The sequence below is a fragment of the Pinus tabuliformis genome, chromosome 7, assembly GCF_031772625.1.
Source record: "Pinus tabuliformis cultivar Carrire ecotype Pingquan chromosome 7, CPIR1, whole genome shotgun sequence".
NCBI lineage: Eukaryota > Viridiplantae > Streptophyta > Pinopsida > Pinales > Pinaceae > Pinus > Pinus tabuliformis.
Window position 1 is genome coordinate 1,549,891,910 of NC_142293.1, and position 27,426 is coordinate 1,549,919,335.

The 27,426-nt window shown below is 38.1% G+C and overlaps 1 protein-coding gene and 1 pseudogene across 1 annotated transcript; both read right to left on the bottom strand.

Annotated features, from left to right (window-relative positions):
* Positions 1-837: 837 nt before the first annotated feature.
* LOC149253817 (benzyl alcohol O-benzoyltransferase-like) lies at positions 838-25,872 on the bottom strand. Its single transcript, XM_089454598.1, has 4 exons — positions 25,708-25,872; positions 19,789-19,859; positions 1,129-1,531; positions 838-1,005 (listed from the first exon to the last, which is right to left on the bottom strand). Exons 1-4 carry the CDS (start codon positions 25,870-25,872, stop codon positions 838-840), a joined length of 807 nt encoding a protein of 268 aa, XP_089310724.1.
* A 1-nt stretch (position 25,873) lies between these two features.
* LOC149253818 (13-hydroxylupanine O-tigloyltransferase pseudogene) lies at positions 25,874-27,017 on the bottom strand (annotated as a pseudogene).
* Positions 27,018-27,426: the final 409 nt, after the last annotated feature.

Sequence of the window (27,426 nt, forward strand, 5' to 3'; positions counted from 1 at the left end):
AATCTCAACACTTCACCAAGTCACTGTGCACACTTGCACGACAGGCGGGCGCCCACCCGAGTCACCCAAGAACTCGTGCCAAGTCGTCACACAAACGGGTGCCACACACCCGTGCACGCCTCACTCCAACCGGCGGGCGTCCTGCCCGCGCCCTTCACCCAAATCAAGACAAGAGTTTTACTACCGTGTGGCCTTGCCCAAGAACGGGCGCATCTCCAAACTGCGCCTCTATCTCTTTGCTACGTCCACATCTTGTTTTGTGCCTCTCCTTCACATGAGCGAAGATGCTTCTTGTGTTGGATCGATGAGCGATGGTGCAAATGCCTCCAACACGCCATCAATATATATGAGTCGTAAGGCAAGGTCATGGCTGCCCAGCCGACCTGCCTACACCCTCAACCATCAACGCAATTGCATCTAACTTCAAGTCGGCCTCTCATCAAATGTTGGTTAGCCCATGGGTTGAGCCACTCACTCCCCACGCCATATAAACAGCTCGCCCTCCTTTCATGCCTTTGCATTATACCATAATGCTTTCACACAACAAGTCGAACTCACACCCTATGTCGGAACGCTGTCGTACTTCAAGTCGTAAGCGCTTAAGGATCGCAAGTCCTTACACGGAGGGCCTGCGTTCTAGAATGCCACAAACACGCTGATAGGACTTCAAAAGATGGGCACTTGCCTTGCCCTACAACTTGTCTCTTCAGCGACTCGATCTCCTTCAGCCCGAAAAAAAAAAGAATTGCGGGTCATATCATTCATGTTCATCGCTTGGCCATCCTTGTCTTTGATTTGATCGTATTCGTAGTGGGGGAATTTAACTCCAGCATTTGTTCAAGGTCGGAGAATTTCTCTTTCCCAAATCAGCATAACTGAAGCTGTTGTGGCCCCCTTCGCCATTTCGCCGAGAGCGTTCATGAACTGAATGAGGCCAACGACATCGCTCATGGCGTGATTGATCCGTGGGGCCAATATGAACTCTCCGCATCTTAGTCGCGTCACCTGAGAGATGTACGTTTAGAAAACACAATTTCGACTCCAAAAAATACCAGACAAAAACACAAATGAAACAATGCAAAGGAATAGGCCCTCAAAAAAAAGTTCTCTAATAATAAAATAATTAACCTGAATGAGAAGGAGAGGATAATTCGTAATAGCTTGTGATCCTGGCACGTTGTGCATCAGATCATCCCAGCCGGGAAAGGGTGGGCTTAGGTCTCCAAAATCCTCTAGAGCAACGTCCGCATCGGCTTCCACAAACAGCACGCCTTCGCCTGTACAGTCCACCGCGAGCTTACCTGCGGCCGCCTCTCTCAGTCTTCCTGAGAAAGGATAGTACAACACCAACACCTTCGTCAGCGCTTCTCTGATAACTCGGGCGGGATCCTCACCCTTCTTCGATGGGTCGAACCGATAGAACTGAACGATCAGAATATGAAATCTGAGACCGGCCTGATCATCGATATTGGAAAGGTACAGAAGCTCTTTCGGAGTAGGTGGAGAAGGAGCAACGAGGACAATCAATTTCCTAGTGACATTGAATTTTTAGAGAGGCCATCAAAACAAAACATTCAAAAACTCTAACAAGACTCAGATGAAAAGACTACACAGCATTACAGATTTCAGGAAAAATATATAGAAGATGCAGGATTTCGATACTGACAAAGCCTTGAGACCTAGACTAAGGTCGGGATATGATTGAAAAGGAATAGGGTTTGAATGGCGTTTCACTATTATAGGTTTTTGGAGTTTTCATTGAAGTGGGAATTTAGAGTTTACGTGGGAATTTAGGAAAACTTTTTCGGGGTGAAATTGTGATTGTGATTTTTATAGTTGAAAATATATTTTTGATATATAGATTTAATATTGTGAAATTGTGATTGTGATTTTTATAGTTGAAAATATATTTTTGATATATAGATTTAATATTTTGAAAAGGAGTTGTTTTTATGTGATTTTTTGGTGTTTGGGATAAATTTGAGGTGAAATTTTGATTTGTGTTATTTAAAATGATTTTTTTGACTGTATATATGGATTCAACAACCTGAAAAACCTTTAGGGTATTTAGATTGTGCAAGAGTTATCTGTAGATCTTGTGATTTCAATAAATTGCTAGAGGAATTACCCATCAAACTTGTTATTTCAATAAATTCATGTTTGACTTGAAGAAATTAGACTGAAAAAACTTCCAAAAAATCACATTAAAACAACTAGCTTTGAAAATATGTTAAAAAAACTCCATACCAATAAAGAAATGTGAGTGGATTTGTTTTGAAGTTTCAACCCTAATGACAAGTCAATATTATTTTGAAATTCCAATCTGATGGGAGGTCAATATTGTCAGGCCATGAATGTCAATATAAGAGAGCACATACATGTACGAAATCTTGCAAAAGTTGAATACAACAAGCGTGAAGGGTACCGCTAGTGTGCATTGAACATGGTAGTGTGGGCAATAAAAACGTGGGCGGTATAAACCCAGAAACGGCGGGCTGGTTTTCAAGGTTATATTTACGTTGGTTTTAAACCTGGTTGAAATTATGATGGAACTTTATTGAAAAAAAAAGAAAAGGCAATATAGCTGCACATTAAACATAGACCATGGCGGCTGCGGGTGGAACTTCTGAGTCAAGAAATGAACGAAAAAAAAAAACGTAAAGAAAGAGAGAAGCAAGCTGCACATTAAACACAGTCCAATATTTCAATGTTGCCACGACAGCTGCGGCCTGAAACTTCTCAGGTATTTTGCTGTCTTACCTCTTCAAAAGCAATTAAAGTAAACAAAGGGGACTTTCTATACCTATAGTATAAATACTCAAAAGGATAGAGTTGACCTCCCTTTCCTCTCCCTGGCGCATTTACCTCCCTTTCCTCTCCCTCGTAGCCTAATTCCATGGACCTCCACCTTCCATCTTGTTTGGAGGTGGAATGGGAACAATACAGTTGTAATCTATGTCAATAAGGGGTTGTATTGACTGATACACTGTGTCCTCTTGCATGGGTTGGCCAGGAGATTAATGGAAGCATCTCGGTCAAAGAGGTGTATTCTTACATTTCTCTGAAACAGGTTTCCATTTCACAGTTTCTATGGTTGTCTAAGAGGTGGAGCTAGGAGGCTCCTCTCAAATTGAAATGTTTTACATGACTGGTATATATATGAACAAAATTTTAACTTGGGAGAACCTCTATAAAAGAAGATTGCAGGGTCCTGTTGTGGCCAGCAACAACCCCCCCCTCAGTTCATTTAAGTGTTAACCAAAATACTTAAACGAATGGGGACCCTTAGTTAATTTTTAGAAAAAACAAGAGTTTCCTTCCCTCAAGATAAGGTTACCATCATGGGCTTAGGTAAGTCTTTTGAACATTTTAAAACCTAAGTCTATGAAAAAGAGAAAATCTTTAAAGTTGCGTTGCAAAAGATAGGAAATACCTCCATTTCTCTTTAAATATCGATATGCGCAAAATCCTCGTGTTAAGAATGTCATCGCGTCGCAACAAAGCGACCCTCATAAAGAAAAACTTAAAGATTCGCCGATCTGCGATCACGCCGATCGCAAGATCGCATATCGCAGAAATGAACCAACATGATTTGGCAAACATCAAAGTTCTGTGATCTGCGATGTTGCGATCACTGCGATATTACACCCGTGCGATTTGCGATGGTGCGCTATACGAGCTTACGTAAGCAAATCATAAATCACTTAATTACGAATCCTTCGGGCACGCCATTCAAAGAAAAGCCACTTACCATAATCTGACTCGAAATCATGCGCTTTTAATGATAGTAAATGAATTAGTTGTCAGTTATTAAGTGAATTAAAGACGCGTGCCTTTGTAAAGATTTACTTCACGTAAGGTGGCATATTCGATACATCTGTTGCATTTAAAACTCTCCCATCACCTTTTGGATCAGTCATTTCCATTTCACTCGTAATCTGCAGGAACGAAGAGCTAAGACGATTCAAACACAGACGCAGGAAGAAATGGGAAAGAAACACAAAGCTCAAAGCTCCGAAGCAAAGGAAAAGACGAAGGAGATGGCGCCTTTGTATACAGACACAGCTTGTAACAAAGACGCGGGAATATCAACATGGGAAAGCATGTACAGGCTGCTGGAAGAGGAAAATCCTAGAATAATGAAGGTTGCTGCTTCCGCGGGCTCGCACCGCTCTTCTGAGGTGTCCTTAGAGGACCTAGCATGTTCATTTCTTCACAGAATAGCGGCAAGACCCAAAATCCTACCATATACGGATATGATCAAATGGATACTGGATGATGCAGACATGAACAACAGACAATTCAAAGTTCAAGGACACAGGCTCATCGGATCGTTTGCTGCGCAAGACTTGAAGCTTATGTATCATCTTCCTGAACCACAAACGACCTATAATGCTTAATTAGTTAAGAAGTTCGCGGCGGAGAACCCAGACCTATTAGACACCACCAAAGATTGGTCTAGGAAAGAGGAGCCACTCAAAAAAGACAAAAACGGTATGTACAGCACTGGTTCCCTCACCTCTCCATATTGTTTTGCTGCGGCCATGCTCTGTAGGTTATTTGGGATGTCGGATATCAACAAGTTTTCGTCTGAATGGCTACCATTAATTGATGCTGCCACAAGCGCCGATATTGTAGATTGGGCCAAAATTCTTTCTGATAATCTTTACACGGCTGTTATCAATTACTGGTCTAAAAGATCCTTGTCTCAAAGGGTCTATCCTCCTTTTTATCTGTCTGCATATGTTATGGATTCTGTTTGTCTTGTGTCTAAATTCCCTATTATGGGTTGGAAATGGACCACCCAAGACCCATTGCCTATCCATGTTTATCATAAGGTGTTATGGGATTCTCAGTTTGCCCCTCACTTCTATCAGATTTGCCACGGGCTTATTTTGCCCTTGTATAGAATAATGTATGATAAAGACCCCCCGAGGTGCTCTCCCGAGGCACAAATCGACATCATCCCCATCGCGAGATGGTTCGGGGAAGAATGGTTTACTTATGTTAGAGTTTTTGGAAGCACTGTACCTCCACATGTCCTACCTCTATATATCCCTGATAAACTTTTGGCTCGGGAAATTGCTTATCAAACTTGTTCAGAAGGCGGCCTGACCAAAGACCTAAAAGACAAAAAGAAGGCCATATGGCCTCAATTTCCTGTAGCTTGTGGGGCCTTCTCATTGTTCGATGTAGGACACGCTTTCGGCGAAGTGGAGAATGTGACGTGTCTTCAATTATTTAAATTCCCAGCAAGGCCATTTGACCCAAATGATATTGCCCAAGAGTTCACAACGAACGTCAAAATAAGAGTGTTCTCTGGGAAGAAAGATTTGTTTGATGATCTATTTCAGAATAAAAGTTCGCTCCAAGAAATTTTGCGAGAAGCTCGGTCGAGGTTGTCTCCAGATGACCTCCAAAGATTCATGTTATACAGGGAAAGAAGGCTGGCCAGTATTCCGCTAGAGAAGCTTGCGACTGCCTGCTAGAGAACCAACTCCGAGCATTAGCCTCAGCGAAAACTCTAACACTTCCAGATCTAAATCCAACACTGCACAAGAAGTGCCTGAACATCCTAAAGGGTCTGGATACGACCAAGGAAAAAGCGAAGAAACAACTAAAGATACAGCTCAGTCAAGTGCAATGTCTCAACAACAAGTTATCGCCTCCCCGCCAAGAGATGTCCCCCCTCCTGTCATCGAAGCACCGCTCGTCACAACAGAACTGGACAAAGAATGGGAAACCTTCAATGAATTGATCAATCTTGAAGGGCAAGCCCCGAAAACACCTGTGAACAATACACAGGTAGTGCAAGAAGTGGTCCCGACCATAGTCAGCAGTATCACAGAAACGGAGCATATTCCTATCACTCCACCTTCTGAGCTTCTACTTAATGTAGAAGAAATTCCCCCACTGGATGTATTCTATAGTCCCCAACACAAAGCAGTTGTAAGGAGGTAGAGGAAGAAAAGAAAACTAGAAAATACACTGCCACAAGATGCCGAACAGTTGGATGTCTTATGGAAAGACCCCAATAATAACCCAACTGAAAACCTCACTAAGCTGTCTCAGATCGCAGGAGCATATGCTTCTGCAACTATTGATAAGGCATCAGAAGTTCAGCAGCTATTGAAAGAACAAGAAGACCAGATACAGTTGCTACAACAACAGTTGCAACAAGCCAATGCTAACACTGAAGCTTCCAAACAGCTCGAGAAGCTGCAGGAAGACTTTCAACAGATGCAGATAGGCTATCAAAGAAGTCTCGACGAAAAAGGAAAACAATTGCAGACTTTACAAGAAATGCATAAAGATGAGCCTAAGCTGGCAGAATTTGTTTCAGAAACTATTGGCTTAAATGAGCAACTACTGCAGCAACAGGAAGAGTTGGGACGTAAAATAGCACAGTGGAGTCACTATTGCGAGCTGAGCGATAAAATCACCAATCAGGTGGTAGATTTGCGGAGTGACTATGATCAGAGTGACATAAGGGTGACGAAATATTTAACTTGGCAGGATGATGATGAAGGAAGAAGAGTAGGTGCACCCAGGATAAACGAAAACCATAAAGAACTGCTCTTTAATAAATGGGATGATCAAATCAGGCAGGCGGAGCAAGCAGCGGAGACAGCGGCTACACAGGCAAGCATTCTCATCGACTGTGTAAATGAGAATTTACACAGGGCCAATTTAATCGCAGAGACCACCCCGGGGTATCTACCAAAGAGGTTACAACTGGAAGCAGAATGGAAGCAGAAAGCGCAGGCAAAGGAGAGAGCAATCCACGCATTAGCCAGGTTGAATTGGGAATGTTACTGGACGTACTTAGTCAAGCCGCACAACCAATGGATGACGGTGAAATGCATCACAAACGCGGCCGAAAAAATAGCGCCAGCTCTCATGGATGCTATTTTCGCAGCACAGCTCAGCGCCGAAATCAGTCAACCGACTCTTCTTAAGCCTATGCTGGATACTTGCAACTTTAAGGACCAAGTTCAGAAGTAGCCTTACTTAGAATGTTGTTTTTTCTTTTTAACTAGATTAGAAAAAGGACGGTCATTTGAAAACCGCATCCTAAATTTTGTAATAATACTATTATTAGAATTAGGAAGTAGTATTTTAACCCTTCTCATGCATTTAGAGAAGGGTCCAGAAATTTGTCAAAAACTTGTCCTCAGAACATGCACTTCTACACCCTCAGAGGAGGTTTTGATGAATGGATGGATCGAGATTTATTAATGTTTGCATTTAATGTCTGCTACCGATGTTGCACTTTTGTACTCTTAGTAGATGTTAGAACAAGTAGAGGTAAATCATTATTGCTTGAAGCTATGAGTGGAACGAGTCATAAATGGTACTTTTATCTCTTGACCTGTTTCTGTTCATATTCTTAAAGTGATATGCAGTTTTCAGTTGTTTATACGTTAATGCATGAATGTGTGGGTTACCATTTGGCACTTCTGTACGGTGGAGTCATTTATTTGTGCTTGATATATGAATAACTTATTATGTGATATGATGTTCACAACTGTTTTGCCTAACTTTTTATGCATAATGGTTTATCCTAATTGGTTTCTATTCTTATGATAGCTGAATGATCTTTATTACCAGTTATTGTTTGAAATCTTTTTAGATTGCATAATAGAAGAAATACATCCCGGGTTAGTGTAGATTAGATGTGTTGTTTCTCATTAGATTACAGCAGCATAGAGTTAGTTTAGAAGTTTGATTTAAATTAGATTAAAATACTCTTAGATCAACAACATCCAACTCTACACACACACACACACCCCTTATATTGGGAAACTGGTCCCATTATCCCCAGTCAGACCCGCTATACCAAACGGATAAGGAGCTGCCAACCAAGGTCCGGACCGGGTGGGTATCCCCCTTGTTGTCGACCTGATTTTCGGGGCTTCAATAGGTCCCAACATTTGCCCGATACTGGGATGGACGAGGAAGATGTGTTGCACCTCTTTCTTGTCTGTCATTTTGTTGTTGAGGTATAAACGAAGGTCTCCCTTTACTTTAAATTAAGTTCATCGATGGTCAGATCCTCAATTGGAGATTGCCTATCTTTCTGGTTTGAGCTTCAGGAGTATCGTTCACTTCCCCTATATATCCTCTATGCTCTAGGGCATTTGGAAAAATAAAAATGCTTGTATCTTTCAAGAGTCAGTTTCACATGTAAGACTTACATTCATTAAAATTAGGTTTTCTTTTCGGAAATTGGCCCCTCGTGCCCCAAACCACAAGACTTGCATTAGGTGTGAGATTGGAATGTGTTCCCCTGTAGTCTTTTTCGATGGAGCTTCATAGGATGGTAAGTGTGGCTATGCAGTTTACACCAGATTGAGGGATTTCTTATTATTTTTGTTGGTTTGTAGGGGTTGGTCCTAACAATTAGATTTAATTGTTGGTATTGTAGGTTGCTCTTAAATGTGCCTTTTAGCTAGATATTGAAAAAATTAACATATAGTGATTCCCAGACTATCATCAATTATGACAAAAGTGTTTCTTCCATTTGTCCCTCTCATCTCTACCACTGGATATTGCTTATTCACGATTTGATGATGTCCTTCTAGAGAATATCCTTCTCACATTTTTTTTCGTGATAAGAATTCGGTGGAAGACCACCTGTCCAAGTAAGGATGCTTTATGGCGCCTGATTTTGCTCAATGTAAGTTGCTGATCGAAGATTCTATGAGCCAGGTTGGAATCAGTGATCAAATTTGAAGGGTAGGTCTTAATTTCATTTAGAAGGGCACACATCTAGGTCGCACTTCTATAATGAAAAGCATAAAAAAAAAATCAATTCAATTGACAATAGTAAATTATTTTCAAATTTCTTTTTATTTTTTCACAAACAAAAAGATACCACTACGTCAAAGGCTGCATTAGTAAATGAATTACTCTTACACATGTGATTGAGAAATGTAACCACATAAGATCATATTGCGTAGGCCTTGAACTCAGCCACAATTGAACCAACTATAGGGAAAAAATCATAGTTGGGAAACTGCATATGAGTACAAAAAATAAACATATAGGCATAATTATATCTTAATGAAATTGAAAAAAAAGTAAAAATACGAAGAAACAAAAATACTTATATTAAAAGTATATGGAAGGTCTCATTTATAAAATTAAAAATAAATTCTAGCTTATAGAGGAAGTATCAGTGTAATTCTAGCTTATAAACTTCAAATTTGACCAACTCACTATTCTATTGTCTATTAAAACTCTTTTGGAAAGCTGAGACTTCCAATATTTGCACATCTCAAATTATTGGAACTATAGTCCCTATACTTGGTTGCAAAATTGGTACTCCTCATTAGTCTCCCTTCTACATGCAGTAAAAGGAGACCTGTCTACGTAGCAAGAAGAGGATTATTATACGCTGGGAAGAGGAGGCCTTAACCAACCCTAGATACAATCAAAGAGGAGTCTATATAAGTTGCCCTAGCCGCAGTCCTCAAGGTTGATGTAATCCGCATTTAAGGGTGACACTTACACGCTATCAAAGGAGCCCTAACGAAGCCTACTAATCTATTGTTTGATGATGCCCTAATCCGCAGTTATGATGAAGCCCTATTCGCAACGAAGGAGAGTTGATCAGTAGTGAACCCATACACTGTAATAAGGACCCTAAATATGCAGTTTAGAAGGGCTTCTATTTGTTGTCATCTAGCCGCAGCAAAGTAGCCATCATACAGAATGAAACTGGAATAAGTTAAGGGACGGTTTGAGCCTCCCTCTTGCAACTGTGTGAGGATGGTTCCTTCTTGTAAGGACGCCGAGTTAAAAGAAGCAGTGGATCAACCTGTTGGGATATCATTGGAAGATCAAGAGTAATGTTTATGCTGCTATAGGAAAACTATGTGTTAGGCTATAGGCCATAACACCACACTCAAATATTTCTTATGGGTATTTGAGGGTTCAGATCATTAGCTTAATCTAACAAGGTGTTGTGTATAATGCTGTTGAGATCTAAGGCTAATTTTGATGACTATATGATGTTGCCTAGAGAAAATGGACTAATTGCTAGATGCGGGGTAATAAAAACCACTGGTATTTCACATCTCATGTTTGTGGATGAGTTGTTTTTTTCTAGAAAAATAAGTTAAGCAAACTACAAGCATTCTGTAACATACTTTCCAGATTTGGGGTGGCATCTAGAATTATTATGAACAAAGATAAATCTGTTCTCTGATTACTAGTATCTTGTCTCCAAGTCACTAGCACATTTACTAACACTGATACAAGTAACTCATTCAGAAATTGGGAATATGAAAACATACCAGGAATTGGGAATCCGCAAACAAATAAAATTCAGTACGTTAGGAAGCCTGTGGAATGCGCTCCTCTCCAAGCATAAATTGTGCTTAAACCTTGCTTGATAGGTGTTTGCTGAATCATGAATCTATGCTCCTCTCCAGCTTAAATTGTTGTCAAACCTTGCTTTGGGCAGCCTTCAGGCACAACCCAATAAAATTACAGACCCAATACATGACCCATATTGACATCTAGTGGCTCTCAATTGAAACTACCAAATGAAATGGTATCAACGGGTAATTGTGAAATAATAATTAATAAGAACTTGGATCATATGCACAATTAGAAAAAACAAATAAAAAAGAAACTGTAGTTTTTTAAATGAGAGCAACTTAGAAACTGCCAAATGTAATGCTATGAAAAGGTAATTTTGACATAATAAGTAATAAGAACTTGCATCATATGTACAATTAGAAAAAACAACCCAAAAAGAAATTGTTATTTTTGAAATGGGAGTTTCTGAAATGGAATTTAAGTTTTAACATGAAAGGAAATTCACAAATTCAACATTCTTAAAATTTTAATTTCAGAAAAAATGAAATTTAAAAAAATGTTGAAAATTTAACAGCCCTTCTTAAAAAATTTTAAGATATTATTCCAATTTTTTTTTTAAATGACAAAAATCATATTTTAAATTTCTTTTAACGAGTAAAAATTTCTCCTTACTTCTCTGACGTGCCAGAGGCCCTTTGAAGGGCTCTGACGTGTTCAATTTTGAACGCTAATGGGGGAGCCATTGTTCCTTGGTATATTTATGTAAATGGTACAAATATACCCTTTTTTTGGTTAATATAACTGCAGTTATTTTTTTATATTAAAAAATATTATTTATTTTGATTTTGATTTTTTTTTTTGTTTAAAGTTTAACAGGTTCATTTTGATTATGGATTGTTGAGGTGTATTTTTTAGAGTGTAAAACATGGAAAGAGGTATTTCTTTGAGAGATTTGAGTTCTATCAACATATTATAGATATGTGACTAAGAGACACACGCATTTATCTTTTATGAAATATATACATAAAATATTTTGAAACATTAAAATAATTTTTTTAACACGGATATTAAAAAAAATTTGAGCACCTGGATTGTGTAGGTTATATAATTTAAAATTATAATTCCAACAAATCATTACAAGATTTTAAATAAAATTATTTGAAGAAAAAGTTGTAAAATAGTTAGATTACTTATTTTGACTATCAATTTTTTTGTCTTTTATAAAATATATACCTAAAATATTTTGAAACATCAAAATAAAGTTTTTAACATGGATATTCCTTTGTTAAAAGGTACAAAAATATCACAAGTTAAAATATAGGTTTTTTTAATTATTTTATTTCTTTCCAAATTTGATGTAAACTTATGTTATTTCACATGAATATAGAAATATTTTATTGATAGTTAGGAATGAGAATGAAATATCTTTATGGCATCTCATTCATACTCGGTTGCAATAATAACCAATATAGATCCATCTTAACCATGCATCTAGCTAAATCTATAAATTTTTTGAATGGAAAATAGTTTAAAATTAATTTCATGTTTTTGGAATAAAATTCCATTTACACCCTCGTTCTTCTACACATACCCTGTCCTCCCCTCCGCACATTCTTCATTCCGCATATATCCATAGTTGTATGAAACCCTCGTTCTCCTGATCATGCCCTATCCTTTCCACATCCTTCATTTCGTACAACTAAATCTATAAAATACTAAAAGATAAAGACACTCACAATAATTGTCTTGTTGTTAGTGTAAGAACATTAATCGAAAAAACAACAAGTACCCTCGGTCACATGAAAGACCTACTCGAAAGACCTACTCAAAGCATTATGTTAGAGCACTCACCGACCACTAAATCCATATGAAAGAATCATAGCCATTGCCGAGCCCTGTACGTAAAACGGAAAAGGTTAATTGGGATTTAACTCTGTTCGTTGACTTCGACCTTGAAGAAGGAGAGCATCCTATGCTTCCAACATGTTTAAAACCTAGTAAGTTTGACAATCTCAAATGCAATTTCTAGCATGAAAGATAATAAACTAGAGGCGAAGAGCGTTGGTTTGAATCCTCGGAAGGATAAACTAGCAACATTAATAACACCCCAAAATGTAAAAATAGAATGCACAGAATCGATAATGATTCTATTTGGAGGAAAAGGTTGCTTGGTTTTGCATTCATGGGCTTTCTTTCCTTCTTTTTAAATAGTTTCGTTTCTAATTTTTAGTTAACATTGTTTGAAGAACTAATTACATTGAACAAAGCAAGTAAAGTTATGATATTGGCCAAGTGTTGTATTGCAAGAATGCTTCAAGGTTGTTGTTGGACGCATGTTTGAGTGTTCATTATGGGATGAACTAAGTGTGTTGGAATTTCCTTGGTATCTAACTCGTTATAGGCTAAAACAATATATATACAAATCTTAAGTGAAGAAATGACTAGGATAAACCGAAGTTAGAGAAAAAAATGAAAATAAACGGTAAGCTTGTAATGTGTAATTTTTTTGTTAATTAAATTAGAATTACTTTTATTTATTATTAATAATAAAAAAATTCTCTTTAAACCAAAATTATTAAAATATATCTAATTTTCATTTTTAAATATAATTGCGCGGAGAGGAGCTCCAACCTAGTATGGGGGTAGATCTCACATAAAAATACAACCCAGTATGGGAGTAGATCTCACATAAAAATGTAAACATGTACACGTAAACGCAAATGTAAACAACCCAGTATGTGGGTACATCTCACATAAAAACCAACCTAGATCCATCTTAATTCCGGATCGCCAGGATCGAATATGCCAATGTGAAACCCTCTCTTTTGAGTGCAAAACTTGAGTAAAGGTTTGCACCTCGAGAGATTTGATCCCTCTTGGCACTTGATACATCAAGAGTTAAGATGGATCTACGTTGATGTTAATCGTGGCCAAAGAAAATCTAACAAACATATGATTAATTTTATCAATAATATGTAAATTCATCTAATATTAATATGATTAATTTTATCAATAATATGTAAATTCATCTAATATTAATATAATAATTTTAAAACTGCTAAATATGTCTCACATTAATCTGCCCATTTTAATTTTAAATTTGCCTCAGTTTGTTGAGATGATAAATATTTTTAATAGATTTAATGATAAAAAATGATGAAATACAAATTTTGAATGTAAAGTGACAATGTAATAGTGTGGAATGATAGAAAATGTGAATAATAAGAATATATTAAATTACAAATAGCATTCATTGTGATTAATCTCAAACTATTTTCTTCTACTATTCTTATTGTCACCCTTGTTACTTTTTTCATCTTTTCATATCGATTGTCATCTTTTTATATTGATTAGATGAAAATCAATGTACATTGTCAATATTTTTTTGTGCTTACAATGAAACCAATGCACAATGTTAATCCAATCCCTTTAAAATTAATGTACCATCATACATCCAATTACATCAAATTAGAAATCAACATCTACAATGAAATAAATGCATCTAATGCAGGCAATCAAATATTATTATAAATCAATGCATCTAGTGCAAGAAATCAAATAGGATTAGAAATCACCATCTACATTGAATCAATGCATTTAGTGCAAGAAATCAAATAAGATTAGAAATCATCTACATCGAAATCAATGCATCTAGTGCAAACAATCAAATATCATTAGAAATCAACATCAACACTAAAATCAATGCATTAGTGCATCTAATCAAATAGGATTAGAAATCACCATCTACACTAAAATCAATGCATCTAGTGCAAGAAATATTCTTCCCTCTCCATGCAAATCTCCTTATTTTTCTCTCTATCTCAACCCCCCAAGCACACACACTCTCTCACTCCACATCTATTAATATCTTTGTCCCTTCCTCCCTCTCTCCATCTCTCTCTTCTTCCCTCTCTTCACTTTGCATATATATCACTATCTCCCTTTGTCTCTCTATATCACCCCCAAAACATACACTCTATTTCTCCAATATATCTATCTATCCCTCCCTCCCTCTCTCTCTCTTCCCCTTCTCTTCCTCTCCCCTGCTTCTATCTCTCTTCCCTCCTGATGTCCTCTCAAGCTCTCTCTCCATCTTCATTATCAATCCCTATCTCTATCTCCACCTTTCTCTCTTTATTTATTTCTTCTTACCTCCCTCTCTCTCACCCTCTAACTCCATCTCTCTTTCCCTCCCTCTCTCCACTCTCTCACATCCTCTCTCTTCCTTCCTCTCTCTCTCTCTTTCTCTCTCCCCACCCTTTAACTCTGTTACTACATACTTACCTCTTTCGTCTCTCCTTCTCTCCCCCATTCTCTCCATATCTCCTTCATTGTCTCTTTATCTCACCCCGAAACATACACACTCTCTCTCCATCTCTCCCTTGTCACTCCCTTTCTCTCTCCACTTCTCACTCTCTATGTATTTCTTCTTCCCTCCCTCTCTCCCCCTCTAAATTTTCCTCCTCTCTCCCTCCCTCTTTCGTCCTATCTCTCAAGTTTATTCCATAGGTATGGTAAATAAATAAAAATATAAATAAACTAGAGGTATGGTAAATAAATAAAACCTCCTTTTATATTTATTCCATAAACCTCTTTATATTTACAAAAACTCAAAAAATATGTTTTATTTAGGTGAAGCCTATGGGCCAAATACCATGGGACAAATAATTATTAATACCATGGGCCAAATACCATATTTATAAAAGAGGTATGGTAAATAAATAAATATAAAAGAGGTATAAAGAGGTATGATAAATAAATAAAAATATATCAAATAGGATTAAAAATCAACATCTAATTATATACCAAGCCTATGGGCCAAATACCATGGTAAATAAAAGAGATATGATAAATAAATAAAAATATAAATAAACCAAAGGCATGGTAAATAAATAAAACATATTTTTATATTTACTCCATAAACCTCTTTATACTTACCAACACTCAAAAAATAGGTTTTTTTTAGGTGACCCCTATTTGCCAAATACCATGGGCCAAACTATTATTAACCCTAATATTAATATTAAAAGATTAATAATATTATTATAAAATTAATATTCATATTAATATATTAATATTATTAAATTTAATAACTTTGGATTAATACAATATTAAATTTGTTATATTATAATATATATTAATATATCATGATATATATTAACTCTAGATATATATATGGGAGGGAAGAACAAAGACATAGAGTGATAGAGGTGGAGAGATAGGGGGAGTGACAAGGGAGAGATGGAGATAAACTTAAGGATAGAGGAGAGGAAGAATGAACAGAGAGAGAGGGAAATGAGTGAGAGATGTAGACAAGGGTAAGAGAGGGAGAGGGAGACACAAAGATGGAGGGGAAGAGAGAGAAGGTGAGAGGGATATGACTGAGAGATGTAGAGAAGGGTAAGAGAGGGAGAGGAAGACACATAGATGGAGGGGGAGAGAGAGAAGGAGAGAGGGATGGAGATAGTGAGAGGATTGGAGGGCGGAGAGAGAGAGAGAGAGAAGGAGAGATGGATGGAGATAGTGAGAGGATTGGAGGGCAGAGAGAGAGAGAGAGAGAGGAAGAGAGAGGAAGGTAGGAGAGAAAGGGAGAGAGAGGAAGGATGAGATAGAGGACTTGCAAGAGAGGAGGAGAGAGGGAGGGAAGAATAAAGACATAGAGAGTGAGAAGTGGAGACAGAGGGAGTGATAAGGGAGAGATGGAGAGAGAGGGAATATGTTTAGGGATGAGATAAAGAGACAAAGAAACAAAGATAAAGAGAAGGGGGGAGAGAAGGAGAGAGGGAGGGATATAGTAACATAGTTGGAGAGAGAGAGAGAGAGAGAGAGAAGGAGAGAGAGGGTGATGGGGGAAGAGAGGGGATTGGAGGGGGGAGAGAGAGAGAGAGGAAGAACGAGAGACAAGACTTGAGAGAGAGGAAGAGAGTGATGGGGGAAGAGAGAGGATTGGAGGGCAAAGAGAGAGAGTGATGGGGGGAGAGAGAGGAAGGTAGGAGATAAAGGGAGAGAGGAAGTATGAGAGAGTGGACCTAAGAAGAGGAGGAGAGAAGGAGGGAAGAAGAAATACATAGAGAGTGAGAAGTAGAGAGAGAGAGAGGGAGTGACAAGGGGTAGATGAAAAGAGAGTGTGTATGCTTGGGTGTGAGATAAAGAGACAAAGAAGGGAGATGGAGAGAGTGTGGGAGAGAAGGAGAGAGGAGAGAGGGAAGGATATAGTAACAGAGTTAGAGAGAGAGAGAGAGGGAGGATGTGAGAGAGTGGAGAGAGGGAAAGAGAGGGTAGTAAGAATAAAGAAATATAGAGAGAAAGGTGGAGAGAGAGAGAGACAGAGTGATAAGAAAAATTGAGAGAGAGGGAGAGAGTACAACACGAGGGAAGAGAGATAGAAGTGGGGGAGAGGGAGAGAAGGGGAAGAGCGAGAGAGGGAGGGATAGATAGATAGATTGGAGAAAGAGATTGTCTGTTTTGAGGGTGATATAGAGAGACAAAGGGAGATAGATATATAGATGGAAAGTGAAGAGAGGGAAGAAAAGAGAGATGGAGAGAGAGAGGGAGGGATAGAGAGATTGATAGATATGGAGTGAGAGGGTTAAGATAGAGACACAAAGAAGGAGAGATGATGGATATATATGTGTGTGTGTGTGTGTGTGTGTGTGTGAGTGTGGAGGGAGGAGAGAGGGAATAATATTTATTGCACTAGATGCATTGATTTCAGTGTAAATGTTGTTTTCTAATATTATTTGATTTCTTGCATTAGATGCATTGATTTTAGTATAGATGTTGATTTCTAATTTGATGTCATTGGATGTATGATGGTACATTAATTTTAAAGTGATTGGACGCGGGGACGTGGCATTGGATCCCCGTTGAACTCCACTTTCCTCTGTTAAGGGCGACATTTAAGAATACAGTCCTTGTCCTTACCTCGGGGACATCTACCTCATTATGGCGAGAGAATCCCGAGGTCCTCCTCATCCCATTCACCGCAGGCTTCATAACTCTGCATTTAACTCTGCAGCTCTGATATTTATGAAGGTTATCCATCTCGTGCAGTCCTTATCATTGGATCTCAGATGATCCATAGTCCTAGTTTCCTGAAAATGTTGGGTAGGGTTAATACCCTTTAGCTATGAAAGAGCAGTCATTTCTGCTCACCTCTGTTTCAGCTGTGCCACTCTGCAGTCTGGTTGATAGACTATTGATTCTGGTTTTGGAATCTGCTATCCACGTCATGCCGACGCTGCATGCCTCTCCCTCAGGTAAGATCATTCACTATTGAATTTAAATGTTTATTGACTGTGTTGTCGCTCTATTTAAAGCAGATGATATGGGTTTTCTCTTTGTCTTTCATACGCAGGATTGAACTGATACAAAAAGGGTTTCATTTTGTCGAGCAAGGGTGAACTCCAGATGGAGCAGTTTGGTTTCCTCTGTCTTCGAAAGGCATTCAACTCACCTCATCCATTTTGTTTAAATTATCTTCCCTTTTTCAGAGTATTCGATAAGGGTTTTCCTTGTTTGCAACAGGTTTGGTTCGCGGCTCCAGGAGGACCGGTTTCTGCTTCAAGTAAAGTCTGTTTTAGGTTCTATCATTTAAATTTAGTTCGGGACTGCTAAACTAGAGATGACCTTGCTTGGTTATTCGTTTGCACAGGTAAGGAATTGATGGCTTCCATTTGACCTTGCAACCTGACCATATGGAGCCTCCACATTCTAAAAACTGCCATGTTGTCTTTCTCCAGGTGGGTTGGCCGAGAACTCCTCCTGCGTCGAGTTGTTAAGCTTGCCTCTAATTTTTTGAGAGCTAGGAATTGTATAAAGAAAATGGGACTTGGGCCTTGTGGCTAGAATACCTCTGCATGAGGGTTTATCTATGTATTTAAGTTAATATTTAAATCAACAAGCTTGATACTTGAACTTGTATTTGCATTTGATTAAATATGTGTTTTGGTTTGTTTCTGGTAACCAACGGAGGTCGGATGGTGGTTGGGTATTCATATGATGTTGTAACTTGTTGAATCATCTGCCCATATGTTACAAGGCTTTATTATATATAAATGTTGTTTAAGTTGTCTTCAATGCCAAGAAGGTTCTGAGATTTGTTTTGCATATAATGAGTCGTTGTTTTAAGTTCTCTACAAATAACTTCTAAATATACAAGGTCGGTTTACCGTCTCCATTCTAAGCATTTTGAGGGTTCAAAGCTTTAATGAGCTTGGGCATTTGGCTTTCGAAGGGTTCTTACCGAACTAGCCATAGGCTGAGTCCCTACCCTCTAATATATATATTTTCTTTGCTCAAATGTGACTAGTATCATTTTTTTGTTTATGCTTTAGTTGGCTTTCTATGAATGTACAACAATCAACGTATTTTTTTCAGGAAAGTTATTACTATATATGAGCATATGATTTCGTTATACAACATAATTGGTTTATAGTAGGCTGTAGACCTGTTAAGCACAAGAAGTCTAGACTTTGAATAATAGTTCTCTAAATCAATGTTTGACTGTTGTTCTCGTGATTCTTCAAGAAGTAAGCTAGAATTCTTTATTAGAATAATACCATCATGAAAAGCAACATTACTTATTTTTGTATTCTCTATTCATGTATTCAAGCAAATGTGTATTCTCTTTCTGTATATAATTTATTCAAGATTTATTTCTGCTTATTTCTATGTCAGAGCAATACTACTACAACATTCTCAGTTGTTAAACTAAATATCTTTAATGACAATAAATATTAATTTATATCCTAAGGTAATAAATAACTGGTAATCATAATGATAAGTACTTATTTATCTATCTGAATGAATATAATCCAAGTTTAAATCCCTTGATTTAGAAGATATCTCCTCCCAACCTCGAATCAATAATTACATCCAGAATCCCCCTCCGAGCTCTTCCACTGCTGTCAAGAACAGTCAACTTGGTACCTTGGGCATCAAGAAACTAATCCAGCCTCAAGTCGTGTACCTCAATTCCCACTGGCTAACCTAGACAGCTATGGGAATGAAATTTCTTACAGTACAGTTCTCCCCCCCTTCCAACCCCCACTGGTTCCTTTCTTTTTCCCTTTTCAAGAGAAATAATCAAAGAACTTTTTGTAACTGTTTTCTCATCAACATTTCATAAAACTATTTTTCTAGTTACATTCTCAACTAAAATCAGAATGTTTTAATTAATGCTTAACAACCTTTCTTCTGGATTTTCAGCCTAAATGTTTTTAGCAATTCAAAATAAACTAAAATAAAATAACAGTGGTAAATAAACTTAATAACCACAGTTGTCGGTGTGTCACTGGGTGTTACAGCTCCCTCCCCTTGAGAGGAATGTCATCCCTAGTGTTCTTTCTTTAAGTAAACAATGCATGATAGGCTTTCTGCATGGCTTCCTCCTCTTCCCAAGTTGCCTCATCTGGGCCAAAGTGCTTCCATTGCACTTTAACTTCGGTGATGGCTCACCTCCGCAGGGTGGTTTCTCTCTGATCTAGGATACGAAGAGGCTCTGCCATAAATTCTCCCTTAGGTTCTACCTGCACATTCATAATTTTTTGTCAGAAAAAGGTTATAAACCATAATTATTAATAGTTATATTTCATTCTATCATTACCTGAATGCTTTCCCAGTTAATAATATGTCGAGGGTCGTATACATATTTTTTTAGTAATGATACATGGAAGACATTGTGGACTCAGATGTGGCCCGGGAGTGCTAGCTTGTATGCCACGGGTCCAATTCGTTCCAAAATCTGAAAAGGCCCATAGTACCGTGGTGCCAATTTTGCACAACCCTTCCATTGCAATGTGCTTTTCTGGGGCTTAACCTTCAAATATACATGATCTCCTATCTGGAACTCTTTATGGGTCCTTTTCCTGTCTCCGTACACCTTTTGCCTTCAGCTCCAGATCATAGGAAGAATAACGATGTTCATACTCCTTCAGTTTGTGTGATTCATAGGCTATGACTTTTCCTTCCTGAAATAATACTCCACTGACGTCTTCTTTACTCACATCCATATGATATTCATACTCCTTCAGTTTGTGTGATTAATAGGCTATGACTTTTCCTTCCTCAATTAATACTCCACCGACGCCTTCTTTACTCGCATCCGTACATACTACAAAAGATTTTTCCGGATCTGCTACTTTTAGCATCGGGGTGGTTGTGAGAAGCTTCTTTAATTGCTCAAAGCTTTGTTGGCATTCTCCTGTCCAGTGGAAAGAACACCCCCTTTTTTGCAATGAGGTCATTGGAAAATCTATTTTTGAGAAGCCTTTGATAAACTGGTAATAATACCCTGCTAGGCCCAGAAAGGATCTTATGTCAGCAACATTTTTCTGTGTGGTCCATTCCATGATAGTTCTGATATTTTTTGGGTTCACCGCTATACCTTCTGCTAAAATTACATGGCCTAAGTACTGGATGTGATCCTTGTAGAAATCGCACTTGCTAAATTTTGCGTACAACTAGTTATCATGCAAAACCTACAATACTGTTCTCAAATGTTGCTCATGTTCCTCTTTTTTTTTTAATAGATCAAGATATCATCGATAAAAAATAGTACAAATTTATCTAGAAACCGCTGTAAAATGCCATGCATCAAGCTCATGAAAGTGGTTAGGGCATTGCTAAGGCCGAAAGACAGTACCACAAACTTGTAGTGCCCATAAGGAGTTCGAAATGCGGTTTTGCAGATGTCTTCATCCTTTATTTTGATTTGATGGTAGGAGGACCTTAAGTCAATTTTAGAAAATATGTTAGCTCCTTGTACTTGATCAAATAGATCATATATATGTGGTAAAGGATACTTGTTTTTGATGGTCAGCTTGTTCAGTTGATGGTAAACAATGCATAATCTTAATGTCCCATCCTTTCTTCGTACGAATAGTACAGGGGCTCCCTAAGGGACAAACTAGGGTGGATATGACCTTTATCTAAAAGTTCCCTAAGTTGCATTTTTAGTTCTGTTAATTCATGAATGCTCATGCGGTAAGGGGCTTTAGAAACAGGAGCTGCCCCAGGCACTAACCCAATGGTAAAATCAATATCCCACTTTGGTGGCAACCCAGGAATGGATTTAGGGAATACATCCAAAAATTCTTGAATTACAGGAATGCTCTCTAAGGAGGTCATCTTATTTTTATTATTGTTGTATCCTACCTGGACATCATAAATCTGACAGCCTTTCCTTATACATCTTCCAAGCTGGTTGGCTGTAATAGGGTGCAGTTTAACATTCTTATTGATTCCTTGAATTTCTTCTCACTGCCCGGTGTCGGTAATATAACTCACTATTTTTTCTTTGCAATCCACTAGAGACCAGCGACCCTCCAACTAATCTATTCCTATCAATACATCATATGAACCCAAGGGAAGGATGTTCAAGTCAACATGAATCAGCTGTCCTGAAACTGTTATTGGGCAATTTCCTTTTCTTGCAGACACCCTCCTTTTTGACCTGGTGGCTAGTTATACTAGCCAAGGTTTCTTAAATTTACTTCTTTGCAGTTTACATTTTTCTACCACATTAGGACTAGTGTAGCTTAAGCTATTACCTAGATCAAATAAAATAGAAACATGTTTATCAACAATCATACCTTCACATTCAATCATAGTGGGTTGATACTCCGCTTGATGATCATCCAAGGAAGCATTGGTTCTGGGCATGCTTCTTGCAATATCTCCCATGGTAGATGCTTCTTGCATGTTTGATAGCTGTTCAGTTCGAGCCTTGTTTAGACAGTTCTTGTAATAGTGTGCTTCCCCACATCCCCAACATTGCAGTGGTGGCTTTGGTGGCTAGTTTGTAACAGTTATGTTAGCTCCTTCCGACTGTCTATTCTCAGTATAAGTCTAAGTTCTATGCATATTTCTTGCAAATTTTCCAAAAGTTCTTTGTTGGTTATTTCTACCATTTATGACTTTTGGTTTCCTGTTTGGTGGTACGTTCCTCATTTTCTTGCCAATGTCTCCATTAGGTCCTTTGTTTTTCTTCCTCATCTGCTGATAATTGATGCAGGGTTTACACACGACATCATCCATTGTTTTAGGATACTCGAATTCTAATTTTTCTTTGATGAGATTTGGCAAGCTGCTAATGAACCATTGAATTTTTGCTTTCTCTTCTTGCATATATAGAACGAACTGTAATAGGGAAGTAAACCGCTTCACATACTCGTCCATGGTTAAGGCTCCTAGCCTTAACTCATGGAACTCCTTAGCCTTTTCATCGTAGTAACGTTCAATTAGATATTTATCTTTAAAATGTTTTTGAAAATCCTACCACGTTACTTACTGTTCATCTATATTCCTCACAGTTTTACTTTCTTCCCACCAAAGGGTGTCCTTTTCTTGTAGATGGTAAACTGCTAGATGAGCCTTAAGTTTTTCAGTATACTCGTAAATATGAAAATATTTACCCATATCGATCAACCAGGTTTCCGCTGCTTCTTTGGATTCCCATTCAAACAACGATGGTTTGATTTTCTTTAACTCACCTTATAATTTTGTATTCTGCCTTTTTGTCCTCTTTTGATCAAACAAATTATCTGAACACCCTTCTTCTTCCTTCTTATGGCCTTCTGCGGATTCTGCATTATCCTCCCCATTGTTGGCAGTTGGGGTCTTTTCTATGTTTTCCATACTGGGGTTGAGACCACACTGTGTTTGTCGATCGGACAAACTTTTAAGGATCTTCTGATATTCTTGTCTTAGTCACTCATTGTCCATCCTCAAGTTCATCATTTTTGCTCGTAGTTTTTGTATGGTTTCCAGTAGAACAGTGTGGCTTGTCATGATTCCTCTCCGAGTTGCACCCATAGTTCTGAGTTTGTCTCCCCATAAGGTGTTTCGGGTCTGCGGCTTCTTTGCATTTTTGTCCTGTGTTGAGTTCTATTATTTCTTCTCTCTTTTGTGTTCATATACATCCAAACTCAGTTTATGCAACTTATATATCACAAGATTACAAAAGACTAAATGCATTGTACTAAAGTAACCTAGAAGTCTCACTATTTGAGCCTAGGCTCTGATACCATTTGTAACATCCATAAATATATAAAAAAATAATTTTTTTTTAAACCATACATAATAAAATAACTAACCTGTGACTATAAATTGATTAATGTCAATGGAGACGATGCCACCCACAGTATACACATGTTACATGGACATGGGGAGGTGGCATTGGATCCCCGTTGGACTCCTCTTTCCTATGTTAAGGGCGGCATTTAAGAATACAATACTGGCCCTTACCTTGGGGACATCTACCTCATTATGGCGGGAGAACCTCGAGGTCCTCTTCATCATGCTCACCACAAGCTTCATAACTCTGCATTTAACTCGACAGCTGTAATATTTTTGAAGGTCATCCATCTGGTGCGGTCCTTGTCATTGGATCTAGGATGATCCACAATCCTGGTTGCCTGAAAATGATGGGTAGGGATAATACCCTTTTGGCTGCAAGAGAGCAGTCATTTGTGTTCACCTCTGTTGTGGTTCTTCCACTCTGTGATCCGGTTGATAAACAGTTGGTTCTAGTTTTGGAATCCATTGGCCATGTCCTACTGAGGCTACATGGCTCTCCCTCAAGTAAGATCAGTTGCTATTGAAGTTAAACGTTTGTTGACTGTGTTGTCGCTATGTTTAAAGCGGATGAGATGGGTTTCATCTTTGTCTTTCATATGTAGGATTGTACTGATACAAAAAGGGTTTTGTTTTGTCGAGCAAGGGTGAACTCTAGATGGAGCAGTTCAACGTCCTCTGTCTCTAAAAGCTATTCAACTCACCTCATTCATTTTGTTTAAATTATCTTCCATTTTTCTGAGTATTCGATAAGGGTTTTCCCTGTTTGCAATAGGTTTGGTTCGCGGCTTTGGGAAGACCAGTTTCTACTTTAGGTAAAGTCTGTTTTAGGTTCTATCATTTGAATTTACTTCGAGGCTACTAAACTAGAGCTGGCCTTGCTTGGTTATTCGTTTGCACAGCTAAAGAATTGATGGCTTCCATTCAACCTTGCAACCTGACCATAGGGAGCCTCCACATTCTAAAAACTGCCATGTCGTCTTTCTCTAGGTGGGTTGGTCGAGAACTCCTCCTATGTTGAGTTGTTAAGCTTGCCTCTAATTTTCTAAGAAATAGGAATTGTATAAAGAAAATGGGACTTGGGCCTTGTGGCTGGAATACCTTTGCATGAGGGTTTACCTATGTATTGAAGTTAATATTTAAATTAGCAAGCCCAATACTTGAACTCATATTTGCATTTGGTTAAATATGAATTTTGGTTTGTTTCTCGTAACCAACGGAGGTCGGATGGTGGTTGAGTATTCATATGATGCTGTAACTTGTTGACTCCTTTGTCCATATGTTACGAGGCTTTATTATATATAAATGTTGTTTAAGTTGTCTTCAATGCCGAGAAGGTTCTGAGATTTGTTTTGCATGTAATGAATCGTTGTTTTAGGTTCTCTGTGAATAACTTCTAAATATATAGGCTCGATTTACCATCTTTGTTCTAATATTTTTGAGGGTTCGAAGCTTTAACGAGCCTGGGCATTTGGCTCTAGAAGGGTTCTTACCGAACTAGTCCTATGTTGAGTCCCTACCCTCCAATATATATATTTTTCTTCTCTCAAATGTGGCACGTATCATTTTTTATATTTATGTTTTACTTGGCTTGCTATGAATGTACAACAATCACCATATTGTTTTTAGGAAATTTATTACTATATTTGAGTATATGATTTCGTTATACAACATAATTGGTTTATAGTAGGTTGTAGACCTATTAAAAACAAGAAGTCTAGACTCTGAATAATAGTTCTGTGAATCAATGTTTGACTATTGTTCTCGTGATTCTTCAGGAAGTAAGCTAGAATTATTTAGTAGAATAATACCATCATGAAAAGAAACATTACTTATTTTTGTATTCTCTATTCATATATTCAAGCAACTATATATGTTTTATTTTCAAAATCTTCAATATATCAGATATTATATGTTTTATTCTTTGAATTCCAAAAAATAGAAAAAGAGGAAAATTTTCAAAAACTTTAGGAAGATCTTAGATTCTAAAATATTCTCAAAATCCTCAATATATTAAATATTATATACCCTATTCCTTAAAAGTTGAAAAGGAGGAACGTTCCCAATGGCTTTACAAAGAGGAACGTAGAAAATGAGGAGCATTCTTGATGGATTGACGAATTTCTACCTGAAATATTTGCATAACAGTGGATGGCAAGCACAACGGCGCTAATATTCCTTCCATGCCACTTGTGTTTTGATATGGGATGAAGAAGCAACTGGATGTTCCACTGGGGATTGGGCCACCATAGGAAGCCCTTCCCCACCCAAAATCTACATCCCCAAATCCGATTTTCTTACGTTCGACACCACAAAAGTTCCCACCGTTGTGAAGCAAGGGTGCCCATTTAACTCCATGAAATCTATCATCGATCTCATGTACTCATTGTTCACAGCCATTTTTTCTTGGCAGATCAATTTCACAATGAAAGACATCAGTTTCTTTGCTAATTCCCCTGCAGTCATCTTAGCCCAAGCCAAACAGATCGCATTGCCGTAGAAACCTTCGGGAAGTGCGGGGTCGAATCTCTTTCGGGCATCCACGCCGAATAAGAGCCGAACGTCTTACTCCATGGGAAATCAGAGGGCTCACATTCTGTAATGCCACAAAAATGCTGATAGGACTTCAAAAGTTGGGCACTTGCCTTGCCCTATAGCTTGTCTCTTTCCCTCCAGGAATTTAACTCTAGGATTCGCCTGGGGTCAGAGGATTTCTCTTTCCTAAATTGGAATAACGGAAGCCCTCGTGGGCCCCTTCACCATTTCTCCGAGAACATTCATGAATTGAACGAGTCCAATGACGTTGCTAATGGAATGATTGATCTGCAGGGCCAATATGAACCCTCCGCATCTCAGCCGCGTCACCCGAAAGGTTTACGTTCAGGAAACACAATTTCTACTGGAACAAATTATTGGAATGACCAAGGAGACAACGTGTAAATTCACACATAAAACACACTAGTTGCAGCTTTTATATTGATCATATAAAATTTGATTCTTACAATGAGGCTGGTGAAAGGTATTTAACATTTTCCAACTAGCTACTTGCCTAAAATAAAATATCTTGACATGCAAGCACATGTAATCACAAACCCAAAGTCATCAATCACTTAACTCAACTTGACTCAACACTCAACCAGTCAATCACTCAATTAACTGACTCTCTAATTTTAGCTAACTCCACATGCAGAAATAATTACAATTTCTAACGCTTGTGATCCCAGCACATTGTGCATCAGATCGTCCCAGCCAGTAAAGAGTGTGTGTAGGTGTCCAAAATCCTCTAGGGTAACGTCAGCATCAGCTTCCATGAATAGCATGCCTTCGCCCGTGTAGTCCACCCCAAGGTTACTCGTTGTCACCTCTCTCAGTCTTCCGGCAAAAGGATAGTACAACACCAACACCTTTGCCAGCGCTTCTCTGATAACTCTAGCAGGATCCTCACTCTTCTTCGAAGGGTCGAAACGATAGTACTGAATGATCGGAATATGAAATCTGAGACCCACTTGATCATCAATATTGGAAAGGTACAAAAGCTCTTTCGAAGTAGGCAGAGATGGAGAAACGAGAAGAACCGGCTTGCTAGTGACATTGAATTTTAGAGAGGCCATCAAAACAAAACATTCGAAAACTCTAATGAGACTCAGCCTAAAAGACTACACAACATTACAGGTTTCAGGCAAAATATATAGAAGATGCAGGATTTTGATACTGAGGAAGCCGAGACCTAGACACGGTCGGGATATGATTGACTAGAAATAGTGTTTGAATGGCGTTTTACTATTATAGGCTTTTGAAGTTTTCGTGCCAGTGGGAATTTAGGAAAACTTTTTCTTGGTGAAATTGTGATTGTGATTTATATAGTTGAAAATATATTTTTGATATATAGATTTAACATTTTGAATAGGAGTTGTTTCTATGTGATTTTTTTGATTTTGAAAAGGCTCATACCTAATGATTCTTGATGTCCATTATTATAGGCAAAATCCACCAAGTGGAGATAATCCTCCCATTTCTGGG

Coding starts and splice junctions, on each gene's coding strand:
- LOC149253817 (XM_089454598.1), bottom strand. CDS start 25,872: ATGACTGCAGGGGAATTAGCAAAGAAACTGATGTCTTTCATTGTGAAA. Junction 1,532..19,788: donor AGAGAAACCACCCTGCGGAG/GTGAGCCATCAC, acceptor CAATGTCACTAG/GAAATTGATTGTCCTCGTTG. Junction 1,006..1,128: donor ATCCTCTCCTTCTCATTCAG/GTTAATTATTTT, acceptor TACATCTCTCAG/GTGACGCGACTAAGATGCGG.